This window comes from Neolamprologus brichardi, chromosome 17 (assembly GCF_056152115.1).
Source record: "Neolamprologus brichardi isolate AB-2024 chromosome 17, ASM5615211v1, whole genome shotgun sequence".
NCBI lineage: Eukaryota > Metazoa > Chordata > Actinopteri > Cichliformes > Cichlidae > Neolamprologus > Neolamprologus brichardi.
In genome coordinates, this window is record NC_142120.1 from 10,359,350 (window position 1) to 10,379,863 (window position 20,514).

The window sequence follows — 20,514 nt, forward strand, 5'->3', positions numbered from 1 at the left end:
TTTAATTGTAGCTTGTGTGTGTATTTTGAGATGTGACGCAGTGTGTATTTTTGGAGGGCGTTTGTTGTTGACTTCTCGAGATCAGAAAGTCTCGTGTGAAGATTCACTGTGACCACACTTAGCAGTCACAGGTCTATATTTAGGAGATGAGAATTTTTCTGGATTATCTTGTCGCTTCCCTGTTGTAGTTTCTTGGTGCAACTCCTTGGACGTTTACATCTCCAAATATAATAAAAATCATCTGACCTTTACTGGGTTCTGAAACGAGGCATGACTTGGTAAATAATGGCATGGTGTATTGAGCCAAAATGCAGAAAGTGTGTAAAAAAACTAAGTTCATCCTCACTGTTTGCATAGGAATTAAAAGGGTAAGTAGCCGTTATTATGCTAAGTCAAATACACCTGATTAAGTTATCATCAGCAAATCTGTAAAAGCAGAAGTAGTTTTAATTGTTGGTCTGCTGTCTGTTAACATAGCACAGAGGAGGACATCAGCAATGATCTCAAAAGTGATTGTTGCTGTGGTTATAAGGTCATTTCCAAAACAATTCCAAGCCCATCACTGTGCATTGAGAAAGATTATTCACAAGTGGAAAACATCCAAGACTCCAGCTTGTTCCAGCAGATTCACCCTGAGGTCACACTGTGCAATGTTTAAAACCCAAGAGGTCCATCTTGGACTCTGCAGGCCTGGGTTAGGAGGTTAAATGTTAAAGTTCATGACAGTACAATATTTTAAAAAGAACAAGTCACTGAGTTTGGAATGGCAGCTACTGCAAAAAAGCTTGTCCTCTCTATAAAGGACATGATAGCACAGCTTAGGTTTGCAAAGTTTCATCTGAAAAAATCATGAGACTTCTGAAACAATGTCCTTTGAACAGATGAGCCCATAATGTACAGCACTATGTTTGGGGAAAACCAAACCCAGCATTCCAGCACAAACACCTCATACCAGCTGCGAAGCACGGTGGTGTGGGGGGGATGATTTGGGGTTTTGCAGCCACAGGACCTCGGCACCGTGCAGTCTTTGAGTCGACCATGAACTCCTCTGTATATAAGTATTCAAATGTGGGGCCGTCAGTCTAACAAGCTTGGGTCAGAATTGGGTCCTGCAACAGGACGATGATCCCAAGAACAGCTGAAAGAGAAAAGAAGCAAAGTCATGCAATGACTCAGTTAAAGTTCGGACTGTGAAGAAGAGCGGGCCAAAATTCATCAAAAGTCATACAGAAAAGATTGACTTCAAGTTATCACTGCTGAAGGTGATACTACTGGTTTTTGCGTCATAGATTGTACTTAGTTTTTCCACATACTGCTTCTGCATCTTGGCTTAGTTTTTGCTAAATAAATAACAGCATTTTGTTATGTTGGGTTGGAAAATCACCTTCTTAAGTAATGATAATCTTCATTTCTTTTCCTTCATTTGCTCCAAAGCAAAAAAAAGAAGAATCATTGATAGGTTTGTAGCATAAACCTATTCGCTGGAACGTTCAAGACAATTTACAGCAAAAAGCAAGACACAAGTAGGCAAAGTTCTTCGTGTTACTCATGCATGAGGGAGACCTGCCTGGAGCCAAATGTCGTTCCACCCACTTGGCCTCCGTCAGACTCTCAGCCAGGTTCCCCATAGCACTCCTTTTATTGTGGTTACATGAATATGCATAGGTTCATTAACATATGACGTTTCATATAGGTATACATGTGGACAAAGAATACCGTGTGTGTGTGTGTGTGTGGGGGGTGGGGGGTCGGGTCGAGATGTGACCCTGTGAAGAGACTCCAAAGCTGGTGCCAGGAGTCTAGCGGTCCATCTGAACAAAAGGCTCTTACACTTAAACAGATATACGTGTGTTTGCTATACCATATATTAGAGGTGGGAATCATCATACATCCCACGATACAATATTATCACAATACTTAACGCACGATACGATATTATTGCGATTTTTTTGATTTTTTGATTTTTTGATTTTTTTATTTTTTTTTATTTTGCGATATTCAGATTCTGTACATAAAGGTAAACTTTATCAATATTCATTTTATCTAATATCAAAGTCTCACACTCAATCTTTCTCTCATTTCAGTTTTATTGTTGACAAACTGAACAGTTTGTCCAACTTAACTGAATGCAACCATCTGGTACAATTATAGCTATTCTGAACTATGCAATTTATTAAAACTATGCAGCCCCTTCAGCAACTGAAGAATTTGAAAGTAAATTAAAACAAAATATAATTTTACATTAAATAAAAAAGTTTTAAACTTAATTAAAATAAAACATGTTTTAAATTAAAATAAGTAAACTGTCATGTTTATTGCTGCCAAAAAAAAAGTTAAACACATTTGGACAATGAAGGAATGTCAGGATTCTTGCTCAGAAAAAGGATCAACATGCTCTGAAGTCAGAGCACAAAAACCTTTTTTGTAACAAAATATCGATTTCTGCTGTCCCTGTATCGATACATTATTAGCAAACAAAATATCATGATACTACACAGTATTGATTTTTTTTTTCCCCACCCCTACCATATATCAGCAAGAGAAGACACGACCTCTCCTAGGAGGTGTGTGATCTATGCCAGAACCCTCTGAAGAGGAGTGAACGCACTCCCCTCTTCATGCTACACAGAGTTGTTACAGACCTCCTAGGATGAGACATTCTTTAAATCTACAAATGGTTATATACTTCTAAGCATATATAAATATTTCTAGGCATAAATGACAATCCAACAATACAAATCTAACAAGCATATTGTTCTTTTGAAATGTCCTTCATGTGTTTCTGGCAGCCAAATTAAAGTTTTCCTATCTGACACACACATGCACGTACACACCTGTCTGAGCAGAAAATAAACCTTACACACAGACTACAGGGAGAGCTGTTGTTGTAGTCTGAGACGCTGTAGTCGCACATCTCAGGGGTTCGTGGACACAGCGAAAAACTTCTTTTTAAATGTTTTTATTTTTGCTGATTCTTTTCTTTAGTTTGTTTCTTTTGTTTTTGCCCCTTTACAGATTTCTTCTTCTTCTTGTACAAATTGCTTATTAATAAGAGATTATTGGAGGTTATTAGAAGGTGGAAGCTTCATGTTTTTATCACTGTAGCTTAAATATACACAGAACAATTTTAAGACTTTATTATGACTGTGGCATTGTATGATTTCACTGTTTATTTAGACAATTTTTAAGTTGATAATTATTAGTGGTAGCTGCAATTTTTTGTGTGTGTTTGAACCTGGGCTGAATGTATTCCTATATTTACACAGTAGTGATGCCCTAGAGACACACTGATGGAAAAATCCCTCCCCTCTTTGTGGGACGCTGGGTGTGGTTAGCTCTCACGCGCTGATTAACCACCAAAGTCTGGTTCAGACAGAAGAGATGTTTTCAAGCTGGAAGGAACAAGGAAAAACTGGATGAAAAGTTGACACAAACATCTGACAAACTACACTGTCAGCAGCTTCACACATTGTTAAAATCCTGCCATAAATTTGACTGCTACACGTTGTAATCTTGTCTTTTATCTCTCTGGTGGGCAGAATTAGTGTGGGATTTGCTTTCTGATCCAGATAATCACTAAATCTTTGCCAATTATATTTACTTTTTTAAATATTTTTTTTTATTTATTTTTTGCAGTGTTAATAGTTTAGTCTGTGAAGCTACTGCCGGAAAGGTGACGTCCTCATTGTTGCTTGTTTTGTCTAATCTTGGTGCAAATCTTGATTTAAAAAAAAAACAAACAAAACAAAAAACAATAAATAAAATCATTTTCCCTCAAAAGCTCAGGCAATCGGGTGCTTAATAATAGTAGGTTATTCATAGAAGATTTTTTATGGTTTTCCAGGATGGTGACTTTTTGACAAATGTTCAGAGGAATGTTTTTTGAGCCTCTTAGCACTGACTTATGATTCATTCAAGCATAAAAATAGACCCAACTCAAAGGATGAACCAGTGTTGTTTACACATAACAGGCACATTAGCAATAACCCGTTTTACATTGTATCATTAGGTACTATGTTGCATATGTTTTTGTGATAGACTGGTAGTATATGCATTTCTTTTGCTGACTCTATGAACAAAACAGTATAACACAGTTTGATAGGCATAAAAGTGTTTGTTTGGGAATCACCTTGTTGATAAAATAAAGAGCAATTGACTGAAAACTTGGCATATCTCAGCATGGTGTTTAAGCATGTCTTTAAAGTTTGAGAAAACAAGTAGTGGGGGGCCTAAAAGAAAGGGGGGGGGGGGGTCTGCAGCAGATCAACAGTATCTGAGAAACTGGGAAATAAAATCAGTAAAAACCTGGCACAGGAACTGAAAGATGCATCTAGGCCTTCAGGTGATCCATCTACTGTTGACGCAAGCCTCTTTAGAAATGGTCTGAGTAGAAATTTTGCTGTCAAGAGGCCATTCTTGGGGAAAGGAAATGGGGAGAATTTACACATCTGGACTGAAATTCAGTGGCCTGGTGCAGTGATGAATCCAAATTTGAGATTTTTGATTGATGTTCTTGTCGGTATATACAGAGAGGTTAAACGGTGAGTATATAAAGTTATCTGTAAACAGTGGAGGTGAAGGCTTGGCCATGGTTTTGAGGGGTTTTTTTGTTTGGTTTTTTGTTTGGTTTTTTTAGCCATTGGTGTTGAAAATCTTCAAATATGCTGGAAGTATGAACAGAGAGAAGTAATGTCAGATTTTGATTCACCTGTATTTGATCTCAAGCAAAGTGCCAATACAGTAAAAGCATACCATACCACATCATGGATTGGCCTCCCCAGAGCCCAGACTTTAACATTATTGAAGCAGTGTTTGATCATCTTGATGGAGAACCAAAAAAAAGGCAGAGCTTTGAATGCCCCTTTGCTGACTCTATGAAAACCACTTGAATTAAACTCGTTAGAATAGTGCAAACTCTGTTTTTGCATTGCCATTCAATAAATCACTGCACCTATTTTGCATTTTCCTGGTAAAATATGAAGAAAACACGGTAGGCTCAAGTCTTTTGCACAGTACTGTTTACCTGGCTTCTGCAAAACCTGCAGTTGAGTTGGGAATTGAACTCCCGGCCCTGTCATTAGTAGCGGACTCACCCAACCCTCTTAAGCCTCAGCGGCCCATTTCGTTGACTGTTCAGGATTGTTACATAATGTCCACTGACAGGTTGTCCCCCTGTAAAGTTTATATGACAAACGTGTTAACAGTTTACACATGCAACCCACAACAAACGGAGTAACATTACCATTTATGTGGAATCGTGTTTGCTCTTTTGTTGTTCTGTTTTTGGTGTACACTAATTCCCAAGGGAAATGTTGTTGTTTCTGGACGCTAGAGTTGAAGTTTACGGTTGAACAGTAATTAAGGCCTTTATAGGATTCATAGGTATGAGGGGATAAATCATGTGAGATAGTCCTCGAAGGCATGGTTAATGCAGAAATATTGATTACAGCAGATTTAAAGTCAATGCAGTAAAGTCTCTGACCAGGATTGACATTTGAGTACTCTTTATTTTTAAGCCGACTAAACCCCAAACAGACAACAGATGACTGACGACATCGCACACTGAAGAGTGTAAATCATTCGCGGCTGACATTTCTGTTAATATGTTAAACTTCACGTCAACAACATTCCTTTGAAAGTCAGCATCTGTCTTTGTCTCTGATACCCCCTCAATTGCAGAGGCAGTTATGTAACTCCGCTCTCCTCCTCCGACTCCCCTCGGTGCATCGTCCCTCTCTGTTGTCATGACGACTCCAGCATTGCTGCAGCGGCACACTCGGCCTCTTCGCTCTCAGCTCTTGATTTCTTGTCAAATTGCTGAACCTTGATTTTTTTTTTTTTTTTGTTTGTTTTTTGTTCTTCCCTGGTCCAAACTGGGAATTTAAGTATTTGAGATTTATTAAAGCAGTTTTTTGCAAAATGGTCAAAACCAGCTGGCTGATCATGAGTGGTTGATGAGGTAAATAGATAGTGATGTAACGGTGTGAGTGTGGTGATAAGAGGATTTACAGTGCTGTAAATGCCTCTCTGTCAAATCACAGTTACCTCGCGACTCTATGATGTAACAACAGATGAGCGTGCGTGCGTGTGCCTCCACTTTCCACACCAACTTTCACTGTTATCTATCCCCCTTCCACTTTTATCTTCCTACTTAGTAGTCTGGTCATGTTTGTCCTCTGACTGTCCTCCACATGTGCTCCAAACATCCTCGTGTGTGTGTGTGTGTGTGTGTGTGTGTGTGTGTGTGTGTGTGTGTGTGTGTGTGTGTGTGTGTGTGTGTGTGTGTGTGTTTTTTAATGGGCCGAGTGGAGTGGAAAATTAGCTGTCAATCTAAATGTCATGCAGTCAGTCAGACGTCCAGAACTCAGCTGGTTTTACCTTACTCGAGATCCTCATCTGTCCCTAGTCGATAAGTCACAACCCTTTTACTATATAACACATGAAGGATTTATTTTGAAAAGCATCTATAATGTTTTAAAGCAGTGGTAAAAGGTAATACTCAATTCTAGCTTCAAGTATAAGTTCTTCGTTATATGCTTATGAAGCTGAACACTGAGATGAGTGTTTATTCACCTGCTTAAAAGGCTTCTCAGTCAACTCCAGCGTGGATTCTTTCCTTATTTGTACGTCGCCTCGGACAAAGAGTCTGCCAAGTCATAAATGTTTAAATAGGAGTTTAAAATTAGACGGAGGTCTCAAGTTGCACCCGTTGAAAAAATTGTTTTTTTCCCTTCCTATACTTAGATTTATAATGAGACCGGGAAGGAAAAAATTAAGGTGGCCTTAAGTCTGCCTTTTATTTCTGTTTATAATATAGTGCTGTTAGAGGTGCTTTAATTGATCTTCAGCAGCAGGTAGATTTTGCACTCACTGTACAGTCTGTTAATCTGTCACCATGTTTACCGATTTGGCCTCAGTGGGTAGCTGCCAGATTTCCTGGACTTTCAGCTTAACAAGAAAATGCCAAGGTCAAGATTTCCTTTTGCCTGCCAGCTATTGTTCATGAATGCAGTTTAATTATAAAAAGCTGAATTGTTTGTAATTCAAGTCATTCTTTTGTGTTTTGCTCGCGTGCAGCCAAACCCTTTAAAACACGCAATTAAAGACGTGACTTTTTCCTTCTCATATCTGCATGCTTGTATGTTAATACGTAATTATAGCTGCATAGCCAAAGATTTCTCAAGTTTTTTTATTATTATTGTCCATGCTTATTTGTAATGCATTAAACTTGCTTGCGATTGAATTGTAAAATGTATGTTTACAGTTAGTCTTGGTGTCTTGTCAGCTCAAGTTCAGTATCTCTAGCCCATAAAACTAGAAATACTGAACTTGCTTTGCTATGGTCTACTTTTAGCACAATAACAGAAGGCCAGGTCATTATAAATATTAATAAACTGATATTTTGGAACCTAGGCAGACAATTCCTTTGATTCCAGCTTCAGCATGCCAAATTTGTTTAGTTCCCATTCCGAGCTACTCCGGTAAATAAAAACACTGTACGGTCGTGTACTGTCATCCTCCCTCCACACTTAGCTGTTTCTACCTGTTATGAGCTCTCTGATGATGTTGTAAAGGCGAAGAAAACATCAGAAATTAACAACAAACTTTGTTCAAAATACGCTCACAACCACTGCTCCTCAATGAGGCCTTTCCAGAGACTGCGTTGTCTGGCCCGGCTTGTTGCTTTATTATCAATAAACATTTGTCATTTGTAATTAGGATTTATTCATTTTATAAGGTAATTCATTAGCGAAGGTTGGAAAAGCGAATAAATGACCTTTTACTGACAAATTTTATATTGAAATAATCAAAACAGCAGACTTCTTGATAGAAGAATTAGTTTGTTTGTACTTGAACAAGTCTTTACAGCATTAAACACATCTGGAACCTCTGGAATAAAAGTGATCAGAGCAGCACCCTGGTTCTAAAGATTGGTATCACTGTAAAACACAGAGAGAATATTATCAAGTGTTGCTTCTTCATAAAGCGGAAACAAGTGCATCACAATCTGACTGCTAGTTCCGGACAATATAATTTGAAAACTGTCCATGAAACCGCATGATTAACCTCACAGTACCCAGCTACCTCCAGACAAAACCAATTGATTAGAATTTGGGATTGATGTGTACTCAATAGTTGTACGATAGTGTGACCTGCGGGAGGGCGGTGTCACAACAGGCACGTGCTGAAGCTGGTGTCAAAGTGTGCCTGTTATGTGGGACGGCCACGATGTGACACCTTGCCTGACCCACATCTTTTACTTCTATATGTGATCGTTGACATGGAGATGTCACCAGACTGAGGTGCTGTCTGCACCACATAAAAGAACAAATCATTTCACTAATGTGATCGTTGTTTTGTTAATAAAAATAATACTTGTAAAGTGATATTAGTAATAAGACAGTTTGTTTTTGTTTTTTTGTAACTACATGGCACACACTTTCTCTTCTTGAGTTCCTAAAATTGAATCCTCTCTGTTTCAGTCTCTCTTGGTGCTGTTCCCTCGTTGTCTTTGACCTCTTTCTCTCTCTCTCTCTCCATCCATCATTAATGAAACTGCATTAAATATGCATAGTTTCCACTGGCGTGCTCATGGGGCGACCCAGACTCGATGCCATGGAGGCATACAAGCTCGCAAGAAGAACCTGATCTGCTGACACCTCTAGCAGGAGATGGGTTTTTTTTGTTTTGTTTTTTTTAAAGAAGCTGCTTAATAGTGCAACTCTAGTAGAATTGTATCTTCTAATTGTGAAATCTAAAAGCAGGTGACATAAGAAACCAGCAACCCTGTCGGTGTGAAATTGGTGCAGTCTGCCCTTGGAGTGCGTTTGTTTTGATCTGTGTTCCCAGATCAGATACAAATATATCTTGTTCTTACAGTAACAGCACTCTCTGTCATTGTCTGATATATTTTCTTTCTGGTGTCTGCTGTGCTTGGCTCACACAGACCACATTGCTTGGCACATAATAGCATATAATGGCTTATCCACTCCTCTGACCTCACGCACACCGTGATAAACACGATTAGTCCTCGACACGCACCAACACTCTGCAGGTCTATTGATCCCTCTGATCCCTGTGACAGTAACAAGTGGTGCACCCTTCATTTTGCCCTGCACTTCCTCCTGTGTTTAATATTGGTAAATACTAGCTGCTGGTGCATATTATCCTATCAGGGTTTTGTTAGCAGTACTCCAGTTAAGAGGTAATCAAGGAAAAGAACAGACAGGACGTACTGTAGGTGTAATGTGTTCTCGTTCCTGGTTTTATGTGATCTGTACATTTCAGTGCATAAAGTCTTTACATCCCTGTTAACTTGCTGTAGTTTTATCTGTTATTAAAACATCCAAAAAGTCTGCAGACTGAGAGTCGGGGCACAGCAGCACTTTATTAAAGTAGATTGCTCAGAGTGCAATAATTCATCCTCCAACATAATGGCTGAACTGCTCCTCTGTTTGGGACTCTATGCTACAGCAACACCAAGAAAACTGAAGGGGTTGCTATAAAGATGGAGACTAGTTCTGTGACCATTCAGTCACTTGGTGTCTTGAACGTGACTTCAGTGCATTCAGATACCAAGGAAACGTTTGTTATACTGCAAATATTAACTGTGATACATTGCTTTAAATGGCAAATCTATTCTTCTCTACATGCCCAGAAATCCATGTTAATGTGAATTTCTGTTTAATAACTGAGCGACATAGTTACTATTTGTGAAAGATGGAGATTTAACCACAAAACGACATAGGTGCTCGGCAACCTTGCTTTTATATCGGCGTATAACTAGAATACAACCAGCTGAAACCAAAAGTTCTTAAAGAATTAGGGGAGAAAACATCGATTCACCAGGTTCAGACATCTTTACAATCCCGTCTTACTGGAGTGGATTTCTCCTTATGGGGCTGATTTACTGTGTTTTAATGGCTCACTTTCAGATTCATCCATCTCTGTTGTATTTTCAATAAATTCCAGCTAGTTTTATGAGACCGTGACAGTTCCAGTTGTGAAGCAAGAGCCTGAAATCTTGAACTCCCACACAAAACAAAACAAAGCTCTAACCATAATCGTGTGTCTCTGCAGGCTTCCTGTTGTTATGGGATATAATGAGGCTGTAGGTAATGGGGATGATGCAGCTAGCAGATGAAGGGTGGATTTCATGCAGAGAATGAAAGTAGATCAAGCTTTATTCATAAGTTTGACTGTTCAGAGGAAGATGGTCTGACCACTAACCTTTATTTGCTCTGCAGTCTTTATCAGAACAGAAACTTTGTTGTGTGTAAAAGAAACCTGTTGTGGTTTTCAATCATTACTACTTTTTTCTGTAAAGTCTGCAGAGCATCTTGTAAGATTAAAGCTTGTACTAGGTTTGTGTTTACTGCTGGTTTCTTCACTGGATTTCATAATTAATACCTTGTTGTTTTATTTTTCCAGATTGGCGCCTATGACCAACAGATATGGGAGAAATCAGTGGAGCAGAGAGAAATAAAGGTGTGTTTCCTCCACACTTGCATGTTTTGGTTTGGTTTTTTGCTTTTTGCCATTTTCATTTTCCTGTTTTTCTCCTTCTGGTCTCTGCTTATTCATCCTTCATGTCTTGTGGTTCCTTTTGCATTATCGCTTCAGTTTTATTCAGTTTTTATTCTGCCGTCACTTTTCCTATGTTTTCTTTTCACTCTTTCCTTTCTGTCCTCCTGGCTGTGTGTCATCTGCCCATTTGTCCTCACTTCACCTCCATCCTCCTCCTATCATCTTTTTCTCTCCCTCTCCAGTTTATTTCTCTGGTGAGTACACAGCAGGGAGGATGTTCCTCCTGTTTTCCCGCAGTGCATGTCTGCTCATTGTACGCTGTAGACAAAATAGACTCTTATCGGTTATTGGTTTGTTATCACGTAGTTTTCAGGGTCACAGCTGCATTCCTGTGACCAGTCAGTGTGGTGTTTCTCTCTCATCACAGACCTAACAATGTGCATCCTCAACATCTAGTTCACAGTAGCAATCTGCACATGTGACCTCAGTTACTGTAACAACCAAATGATGACACCTTAGTGCAGAAATTACTATACCAACATAGGAAGTTCAACCTCTGATCTCTTGACCTTTTTTAAATCGGTAAAGTTTTCTTGCATTTAAACTTCCTGTAGTTTTATTTTTTTATTGAAGGAGTTATTAAAATTTCATATGCATTGAATCGGCCTCAGATGAGAGTTTTGCTATCTGACAGATCTCTGCTTCTATCACCCTCCATCCCTCATATAGTACTTCTTAGAGAAACAGACTTTTTAATCAGCTCAGTACACACGCGCACACGCACATGCACATGCACACCACTGACCTTGGTTTATGTCTGTTAAGCAATGGTTTCCCAGAGTCTGCAGCTGCAGCAGGAAGTACAGGCTGCATCTTACTGTGGTACTGACACAAGATGCTCTACCTCCTGTTAAGTGTTAATTATACCGTTTATTGGCTCATATAAACTCAACCAATCGGCATCATAAATCTAGAGAAACTATGACGAGTCTCTTCATTCTATTTTTAGCAGAAGACGACAGCTTATCTCACTAGAGAGGAGAACTGCTCTTTTATCCCTATCACAACCCTGATCATAACTGCAGTTTATTTACAAACTGGAAAGAAAGTGTATTTTTGCATTACTTAATGATTTAAAGACCAATGCCATTTTATTTAATTGATGTTAAGCCTTATTGTTACAACACAAACAAATAAATGCCATTTGTCACTCATGAGCACAGTCTGTTCATACATAATAAAACATCAGATACAGGAGCTGAAATTGTTTTTTTTAAAACAATGTAAACTCTTATTAACAAAATAAAATTAGAATTAGAAAGACTTTACTTCTCAGTTGGGGTTGGTTATTAAACTTAACCAAACCTAGTGTGAGTTTGTTAATAGTAGAAATGTCTGGAGAAGAACCCAAGCTGCCCCCTGCTGTGCAATCAGGAAACTACTGTTACTACTGTTTGAGGGCTAAAAACAACTTAAAATGCAGCCAAGCATCAGCAACAAAAGAACAGATTGAAAAGCAGTGAGAGAAGTGGTGATTACTGAATGCAAAGAGTGTTTGTAAATGTTAGATTTAATTAAACTTTTGTTTTGTACATATTTTACAGTCAGTCACAGAAGCAATGTTTAGCTTGTGAAGATAAAAGGCTTTTCACAGCATGGAGATAAGTGAGCTGAGGCCAGGCGAGATGCTCGTGAAGGACTTTACTGCTGCAGTAAAGACTCTACCTGCATCTACTTTACTCTCTCACACACATGCGCGCGCACACACACTATATTAGCTTGTAAATATGTAAATAGTGCTATTTAAAGATAAGAGCCTTCACCGAGGCTCCATATCAGACCATTCGCTGATAACAGAACTTGATTGGCTGCTATGTAAATATTAGCATGAGCTGAGCAGATTCAGGTGCACCGCTTTATGTAGTATTTCACAGTACTCTTGGATATGTCTCACATTGAAATGTGCAGAATTTTAATGGACTTAAGGACAGTACTAGTGTTGATAGAAAACCAGGTTTCAGGTAATACAAGACTAAAAATTGTACTCTCAGAAAGCCCAAACTTAGATCCAGCTGCAAGTATAGACGAGGAATACTTTCAGTATGAAGGAAAAGTGATTACCTGTGTTTTCCGAACTGCATGAACATAGTTATATAAAGACCAATGAACACCATACCTCCCTTATTTTTAAACTTATGGGCTTTTTCTAGCAGCATGTCTGGATTATGGCTACGTTTGAAAAGGAGCTGCCAGAAAACTGAGACTCCACAAAAGTGGAAAAAGATGCAGGAATCTGGTGACTGACTAAAAATAGGTTTAATGTTTCAGCAGTAATTATGATGTAGAGTAATCGGAGCTTCTGTGGCCGTCTTCCTAAAATGTTTCCAGAGATTTTGCGATGTGCACATTCTAGCCCTGAAAAACCAAACAGACGAGTGCTTGCCAGGAAAGATGTAAAAGGATACAGTAATCTAGAGACTCACTAGAGTTAAGTGGAAACGTGCAAGAGTATTCAAGAGTCTCCAAACATGTTTCCACGCACCTTTTCTGTGAACAGGCTGGTTCTTCCCAGGAAATCTGAGCCTCAGTGCCACCTTAGACAGGCCTGAGGATATTTCATAAACTTGTGGAGTCCTAAGTTTGAAAAACTACAAGCCTCAACTTTCCTAAAGATCATGACAGAAATGCAATTATTGGTCCTGTGAGATGAGTGGCTTTCCATGAAATTAGTCAGAACTGCTGCAGTAAAGCAATAAGGAGCCCAACGGTGAGCCAAGAAAAAGGCCGTGCACACAGAGGTGCACATGTTTACACAGCACTGTGACCTCGGCTGTGTTTATAGATCATAATAATTTAATCCAAACTATTGTCAGGCTGCTTACACACTAATTCAGGCATTGTACTTAATCTCTATCTTTCTCACACACGCACACAGGGAGCTTTGAGCTGTGTTAATTTGCTGCCTCTGTGACAGAAAGGTCACACAAGAGATTCATGTGATTTTTATAATTTATAGTCGCTCATAATGTTTCGGTACAGTTTGTTATCTGAGCTAACAGATAACACACAAAAACAGACACACACACACACAAATGGAGCGTATGCATCATAGGAGGATGTGACAGGCTGGCACAGGAAGTTGGCATGCCACAGGGGAGCGTTATTCCCAGGGTCATAAACTGAACAAAGCACCGTATTTAACTACAGCAGTCAAAATGAGTAAGAGCTATTACACAGTTTGTAATGACAGGGCTGGCTTCAGGGTCTGAGAGGGTATATTCATCAAAAAAAGCTGCACCACAGCACAAGAATCAAAATAAACATTAAAGTGTAGATGCAGTTTTCTACGAATTAATGGATTCTTGTAAATGTAAATCTGCTTGATGTGTGTAGATGCATAAACTCTTAGAGTAGAAGCCGTAGCTGTGTGAGTGCACGGTGTGCCTCATCAGACACTGACCACACATGTGTTTACGAAGGCATAAAGTGCACGAGCAGCGTGTATCCCTGTGTGAGTATTTACATATTAACGATGTCTCTTTGAGTTTTTGTGTGGCGCTCACTCTGCGTCTGTTTCCCCCTGCAGGGCTTGAGGAACAAGCCAAAGAAGACGGGACACGTTAAACCAGATCTCATCGATGTGGACTTGGTTAGAGGTGAGGGGGTAAAAAACGGGGGCTTTCCACTGCAACATTTCCACATGTGCATAAAAGACAAACGTGAACATGAGACGGGCAGCATGGCCGTGCCAACCTTCCGGCGCTGTTAATGCCCGCTCTTTCTTTCTGCCTCGATCCATCCGTCTCATATTCATCACATTTTCAATTATTCATCAGAAGAGTCAGTTTAATCCCCCTTGGTTAGGGACATAATCAAGGCAGAAACGCAGGCAGGGAAAAGATAAACGGAGTCGGGAGGGGGGGGGATCTGGTGAGATAAAAAAGATAGATGAGGTGGGAGAGGGAGCCTAAAAAGGAAGAAGCGAAGATTAAAAGATTAGCTGAGCTCTAATGTGACTCCTGGATGTATTAACTGATGTGCTTTTCTGCTCACAGCAGAGTCATTTGCTTTAATTAGCTCTCATTAAACTTAGTGTGTGTGTGTTTGTGTTTGTTTCTGTTTTCTTATCGTCAGGGTCTGCGTTTGCCAAGGCCAAACCTGAGAGTCCATGGACGTCACTGACCCGGAAGGGCATCGTTCGAGTCGTCTTCTTCCCGTTTTTTTACAGATGGTGGATCCAGGTCACCTCCAGGGCCATTTTCCTCTTACTGCTGGCACTCTATCTGCTGCAAGGTTGGTGTGACAGTGTGTTTCTTTTTTCTTTTCTTTTCTCACAACCCACAATCTTGGCGCTCTCAGTGGAGTGGAAATGCAACTCCTAAGTAAACTGTGGGATGAGTTGTTTGTTTAGTAAGATGTCAGGGTGAACACGCTCAACATCTGCAGTGGGTGTGCAAATAAATAAATCCTGATTATTTGTTGAGTGAGTGACCTATTGCTTTTTCTTTATCTCCTGTCATATATTTGCTCTTTACATTTAGATTTGATCATATTAAACATGACCAAACTTTCAAAGAATGGGGTTAGTGTATGTACAATAATCCTGATTTTTTTATTTTATTTATTTTTTTATTTTTTTATTCTTGGATATGCACAACATCAGAGGAGATGTCCCCTTATATGGTCATCTTATGTATCAGTCGCACAGACTTAGACGACTCCCTGGCAATCTGCTGTTACTAGAGAAAATGTGTATTCTCCAATTGGTTTGCAAGTGGTTGCCAGCTGTCAGTCACAAAGAGGGTGCTGCACAAAAACCTCATGATTACTTTGGTCTAGCAGATTGTTCCGCTTTGGTCGGTTCTGCGGCTCCTGATCGGTGTTGCAACATTGATGTCACAGCTGGGCTGAAGCCACGCGTGTATGATTGTATTGGTTTTTACTGCCATTTGAAAGAGATTCTGGGACAGAGGCTCAGAGATATGCAGATATAGAGAGGGAGAAGTTGCGATAGTTTGCAGAGCGTTTTTCCACAAGTCTCATGTTTTCAAAGTCTTTGCCTCTAGTTTTGTCTGAGTGGTGACACCTATGGTTCAGGAGAATAGGCACGCACATTTCTTGCCATGAACAGAGACGCCCCAGGTCTCTGTTATTGAAAACCTGTGAAGGGCTGCCAATCAGAAGAAAGTGGTTTTAAAGTGGTAGGAGCTACAACAGTCTGGAGGATAAACCAAGGCCTCTTATAAGACACAAATGTTCTGAACTGTGAATCATGCAAAGGTACTCCAGCAGACTCCAAGAATAAAAACATGGAGCTGACTATAAGGGTAATTTATTCCTCTTCTTTAGTCTTCAGTTTAAAACGAGGTTCACAAACTGCTTGAACAGCTTGTAAAATAATGTTTTTCCTAAAATGCACAGACTTCTATAAGAAGCACCTCCAGGTTGCACCCACAGACGCACACGCTCACTCGCTTTCTCTGCACAAACACTTTCACGAGCACTGAACGGTATTTTCCACCACCTACATCACGTTGACCTTTTCTACCCTGAAGAAAACACTGTTGTTTTTCATCTCTCCCTCCACCCTTCCTGCCGACCCCATCTACACACCACATAAAACACCACACGCCTTCTTGCTGACACTACAATGAAAATAACTTGAAGTGTCAAGTGATTTTTTTTTTTTAAATTGTTGAGCATACACTGAGGGAAAAAAAGAAAGACACAAGCAGAGAAGCAACAAATAAAATGGTAACATGGAGGGATGGGATGGAGAGCAGTTGGCCAATCCAGGGGACGATATTAAAACTCATCAGTTCTTTTTGCATATTTGAGTTGGTGTGTTTTTCTGTTGCAAAACATTAACATTAGAGGAGCTTTTGGTCACTTGAGTCACATTCAGACTGTTTTTCTACTCATTTGTTAAACTTGTAGATTAAAACAAGCTGTATGTAATGTGTAGACCTGCAGTTTTGTCTTCAAGTTGAAGACTGCTGTTACTTTAATTTAATGTCAGTTTCTGCTCTAATGAATCCTGTTTGTTCATATTTCTCACAGTCGCTGCAGCATTCCTGTATGTGACCATCCCGCAGCCTCATGGGATACCAGCCACCGAGGTGTTTGAAGCCATCTTGCTCATGTTGCTGCTGGGCACCGTCCACTGTCAGATTGTCTCCACCAGGACCCCGAAACCTGCCTCCAGCAGTGGGGGGAAGAGACGCAGGTAAGGAAGGGAGAAGGGCTGAGACGTGTTGCTGAGTGAAAGCTTTTAGGAAGACTAGATGGGGAGGAGGTGAAGGCATCACATGAGATAAAGCCCTTCAGGGACAAAAGAGAGAGTCAGGAAGAGATAAAGAGGAAGATGTGAAATAACAAAGGCAGTATTTAGTTGATATACAAACCACCAGATGCCAAAAGAGTGATGGAAAGAAAAATTAATGAAAACCTCTTTTGTTGCTGGGGTGTATCTGACCTCAGTTAATGTAAAGCGTAAAACACTCAAATCTGTACTAAAACACACCCTGGATGAATGTGCTGTCACTTCTTAAAGATGAAATGAGCTCTGTGTGTGTGTGAGAAAGTAGAGTAGTTTGCTTATTGCTGCTGTGTTTTGTAGTGTTTAGATTTGCAGTCTGTGAGTTTCCCTTTGTGTTTTTTTGGGTTCAAGGCTTTTTGGTGTGCGGCTGCTTTTCTGGCTCACAGTAACGTAAAGACAATTTTCAAACTCCTGGGAAGAAAATTGGACCATGCCACTGTTTTGGAAAGGTTTTCTGGGGATACAAAAATAGTGTGCCTCAATACTGAATCAGTCTTTGTTCTCTGTCACCTTAAGGTTAAGTCTGAAAATCACAAGGAGTACAATCACATTTGATCAAAGAGGAGTTTGTTTGTGTGACCTTTCTCTCTTTTCCTTATCCTACCTTTGGAGACATGTCGTCATATCAATTGACAGCAGCAAAATATTAATTTTTTTTTTTTTTTTTTAACCCAGTGATCATCATAATGAATTCTTTGCTTTTAAATTTTGAGAAGAAGCTCTGTCCTGCACCTCTCCTGTGTGTCCTATATTAAAATAATGATAATCAAGTTCTTGATAATCATTTTTTATGTTAATGTCCTGCAAAAGTAAACACAGAATTTCACAGTTTATCACATTCACAACCCAAAGAACACCAGTGAAACTGGAAGCATCCTAATCCTTTTTATTTTTTAAGATTTAAGATTTTATCATCTTTTTGTTTTGATGCTATGATATTCAAATTTTAGCTTGTAATATTTCATGAATCTACTTTTGCAGAGTAACAGCCTAGATGATGATTTTGGGAGAATTTGCCTTTGATCTGTTTCAGCCTGTGTGTCCAGCGGGTGCCGGCTGAGTCACAGCACCTTTTTTGAGTTTAGCTTCCTTTGTTAGTTGAACCGTATCATCAGTGTTACGATGAAGGTGCAGCCAGACTCCCGGTGGACACACTGCTGTGGTGTCAGGAGTCTCCAGGTCCGCTCTAAGTGTCTCTCCACTTTTTTCCAAACCGAAGGAAGTTGAGGAAGGCATCTCAGATGGAGGTGCATAGGGAAGGCGACGGGTCTAGCACTACCGATAACACACAGGAGGGGGCGCCACACTCCCACTCAGCCAGCACCACATACAGCCTGGGCGCTTTCTTCCAAGATTTCTGGCATGATATCTGTAAAGCTGGGTGTGTATTTTCATTTTCCATCTTCCTACAATGAGATGATGAACATAGGCAGGGCTGGGCTACAGTTTGAATCCATTAATTTGCAAAACGTTGGGTCTTTTGAAAACAAAAACCCAGCCTTGCCTCAGAGCCTAACCTTGGCTTCTTTAGCTGCAACATCATAACCTAACGTTTATTTAGGAAGGGATGGAGAACACCGTCCCCCTCATTGGTCAACTAAACAGGCAAGCTCGGTGCTGAAATGTAAAGTCAGTTCTGCAGTTTAACGCCTGTGTAAATTCTGCTTCCTGTAGTGCCAAATCTTTCCCTCATTAATGAGGTGCAGGTGGATTTTGCAGCTAAATTTTATGCCAGTAATTTGCTGATAAAGCTATGTTTAAAAGAAGCATTGGGGCAAGAGGCGTGCATGTCTGTGGTGAGTAAAGCCCTAACCCCCATGCTTCTACTTGAACAAGCTTTCAGCAGACTGCAACAGTGTGGAACCTTTTTGAGATCCAAGTAGCTCTTTATTTGGGAAATCCATTATCCAATTATCTGCCACACTCACTTTAGCTCCAAAACACTTTCTTCTATCTAATTCAGGCTCTTTTATTCCAAAAATAGCTTAAAAAAATCTCTTGTAATGAGTATCAGAAAGCAGTATCACCAATTGTACTCTAATTTACTACAGATAAAACACTGTATTTTAAAATGCAGGTATCTTACTCGATGTCGACTTAGCTACCATTACAAGCGTTTATTTTGTGTGAATGTTCCACATGACTGTGTTGAATGCATGCTGTTGTGAGTTTGCTATTGCATGTCTAATTTTCTAACTGCAATTATTTACTAGTTTAAGATAATCACAGCCCTGCCACTTCTCTGCTTATCTAAATATGTCTGTTTCTGCACTTTCCCCCCCCATCGACCTCCGATCTGGTTTTCTTTCTGTTCTTCCTCTCCTTTGCTTCCTACCAAAGATCCAAGAAGTCCAAGCTTTCCATCGATAAATCCACAGAAACGGACAACGGCTACGTGTCGCTGGACGGCCGCGTGACCAATCGCAGTAGCGAGGAGGGGCTCCAGCTCCACGAGCAGCGATGCGATTTGTTAAATAGGGCTGACGAGGTGTGCTGGAACCCGCACACGCAGCCTGCACACGGTCACGCTGCCCGCAACAATGGACTGCTGCTGGCCGGCGGTAATAAGGTAACCTATCAGTGATCATTATTTTAATATTTTAACCCTAATATTGTCCTGGATTTGACTCTCATGTCACTTTGTTTTTAAGGAGCCGGCGTCGGATGAGGCTTCCAGTGAGGAGGACCCTGAAGCGTCCTACAGCGCCCTCCGCAGGGGAGTGGAAAGAATGAACAGTGACTGTGCACTCCGAAATCGCAAGAATACGCACCACTATAAGAAACACTACACTGTGGAGGTTAGCATGGACACGTTAACTCCTTCGCAGGAAGCTCGTTCATTCATTCATACTGGACAAATTCAAACAAATGACAGTCATTTTCTCCTTTCTGTCAGGATGTCCCCAAGTCTGGTACCAGCTGCAGCTCCAGATGTTCAAGTCTGAGGACTCAGGATTCAGAGAGTACTCGACACGAGTCTGAGACCGAGGACCTGATGTGGGAGGACTTCCTGCACTGCACTGAGTGCCGATCGTCCTGCACGTCAGAGACAGGTGAGAGGAAGATGTAGAAATCATCTGCTGGGTACTAAAGTCATGTAAACTCAGACGCATACCAGGGTTCATACAGGTTCTTGAAAAATCTTGAGTTGTAATATTAACTTTAAGCTGCTAGACGCTCAGGTGTTTTTTGAGCTTTCTGCTTGAAAATGAAATGACCAAAATAAATGCAGCATTTCTCTCCCACTACAAACTGTGTGTAAACAGTCTTGGTAACAAAATACAGCTAACACTTGTGAGATGTCATCAGAGGTGTAAATATTACTGCAGATGTTACTATGTCAAAGTTACTGTGACTCAAACATAGAAACATTTGATTTTTTTTATTTCCTTCACCTAATTTTTTAAAGTATATTAAAGCCTAAAATATGCTTTGGTTCATATTTAAATCATATAACAAAATATGGATATTACCTGTGACACTACTCATGTCGGCACTTATATTTAGGAACCGATTAAACGTGATCTCCTCCATTTAGCCCCCATTTTTCTGGGCGTGGGTGTTTGACTAGGTAAAAACAAACAAACATCTGTCTCCTATTTTTGTGTCACACAGGAAAGAATCATCAATATCTGATGAAAAAACGCATTAATTTGGCCTTGCTGTGT

General features: G+C 40.0%; 1 protein-coding gene across 4 annotated transcripts in view; it reads left to right on the plus strand.

Moving 5' to 3' along the window:
- Window positions 1-20,514, plus strand: part of phtf2 (putative homeodomain transcription factor 2) — a 54,073-nt gene that overhangs the window by 23,230 nt on the left and 10,329 nt on the right. For 2 of the 4 annotated variants that reach the window (XM_087831149.1, XM_087831150.1), the window contains 9 exons: window positions 10,432-10,488; window positions 10,770-10,781; window positions 14,114-14,183; window positions 14,662-14,820; window positions 16,588-16,753; window positions 18,066-18,227; window positions 19,187-19,415; window positions 19,498-19,644; window positions 19,743-19,899. In XM_087831149.1, the coding sequence (XP_087687275.1) occupies window positions 10,432-10,488; window positions 10,770-10,781; window positions 14,114-14,183; window positions 14,662-14,820; window positions 16,588-16,753; window positions 18,066-18,227; window positions 19,187-19,415; window positions 19,498-19,644; window positions 19,743-19,899 (1,159 nt within the window). The remainder of the gene's footprint in view (window positions 1-10,431; window positions 10,489-10,769; window positions 10,782-14,113; window positions 14,184-14,661; window positions 14,821-16,587; window positions 16,754-18,065; window positions 18,228-19,186; window positions 19,416-19,497; window positions 19,645-19,742; window positions 19,900-20,514) is intronic. The other 2 variants (XM_087831152.1, XM_087831151.1) reach the window with 2 other exon arrangements.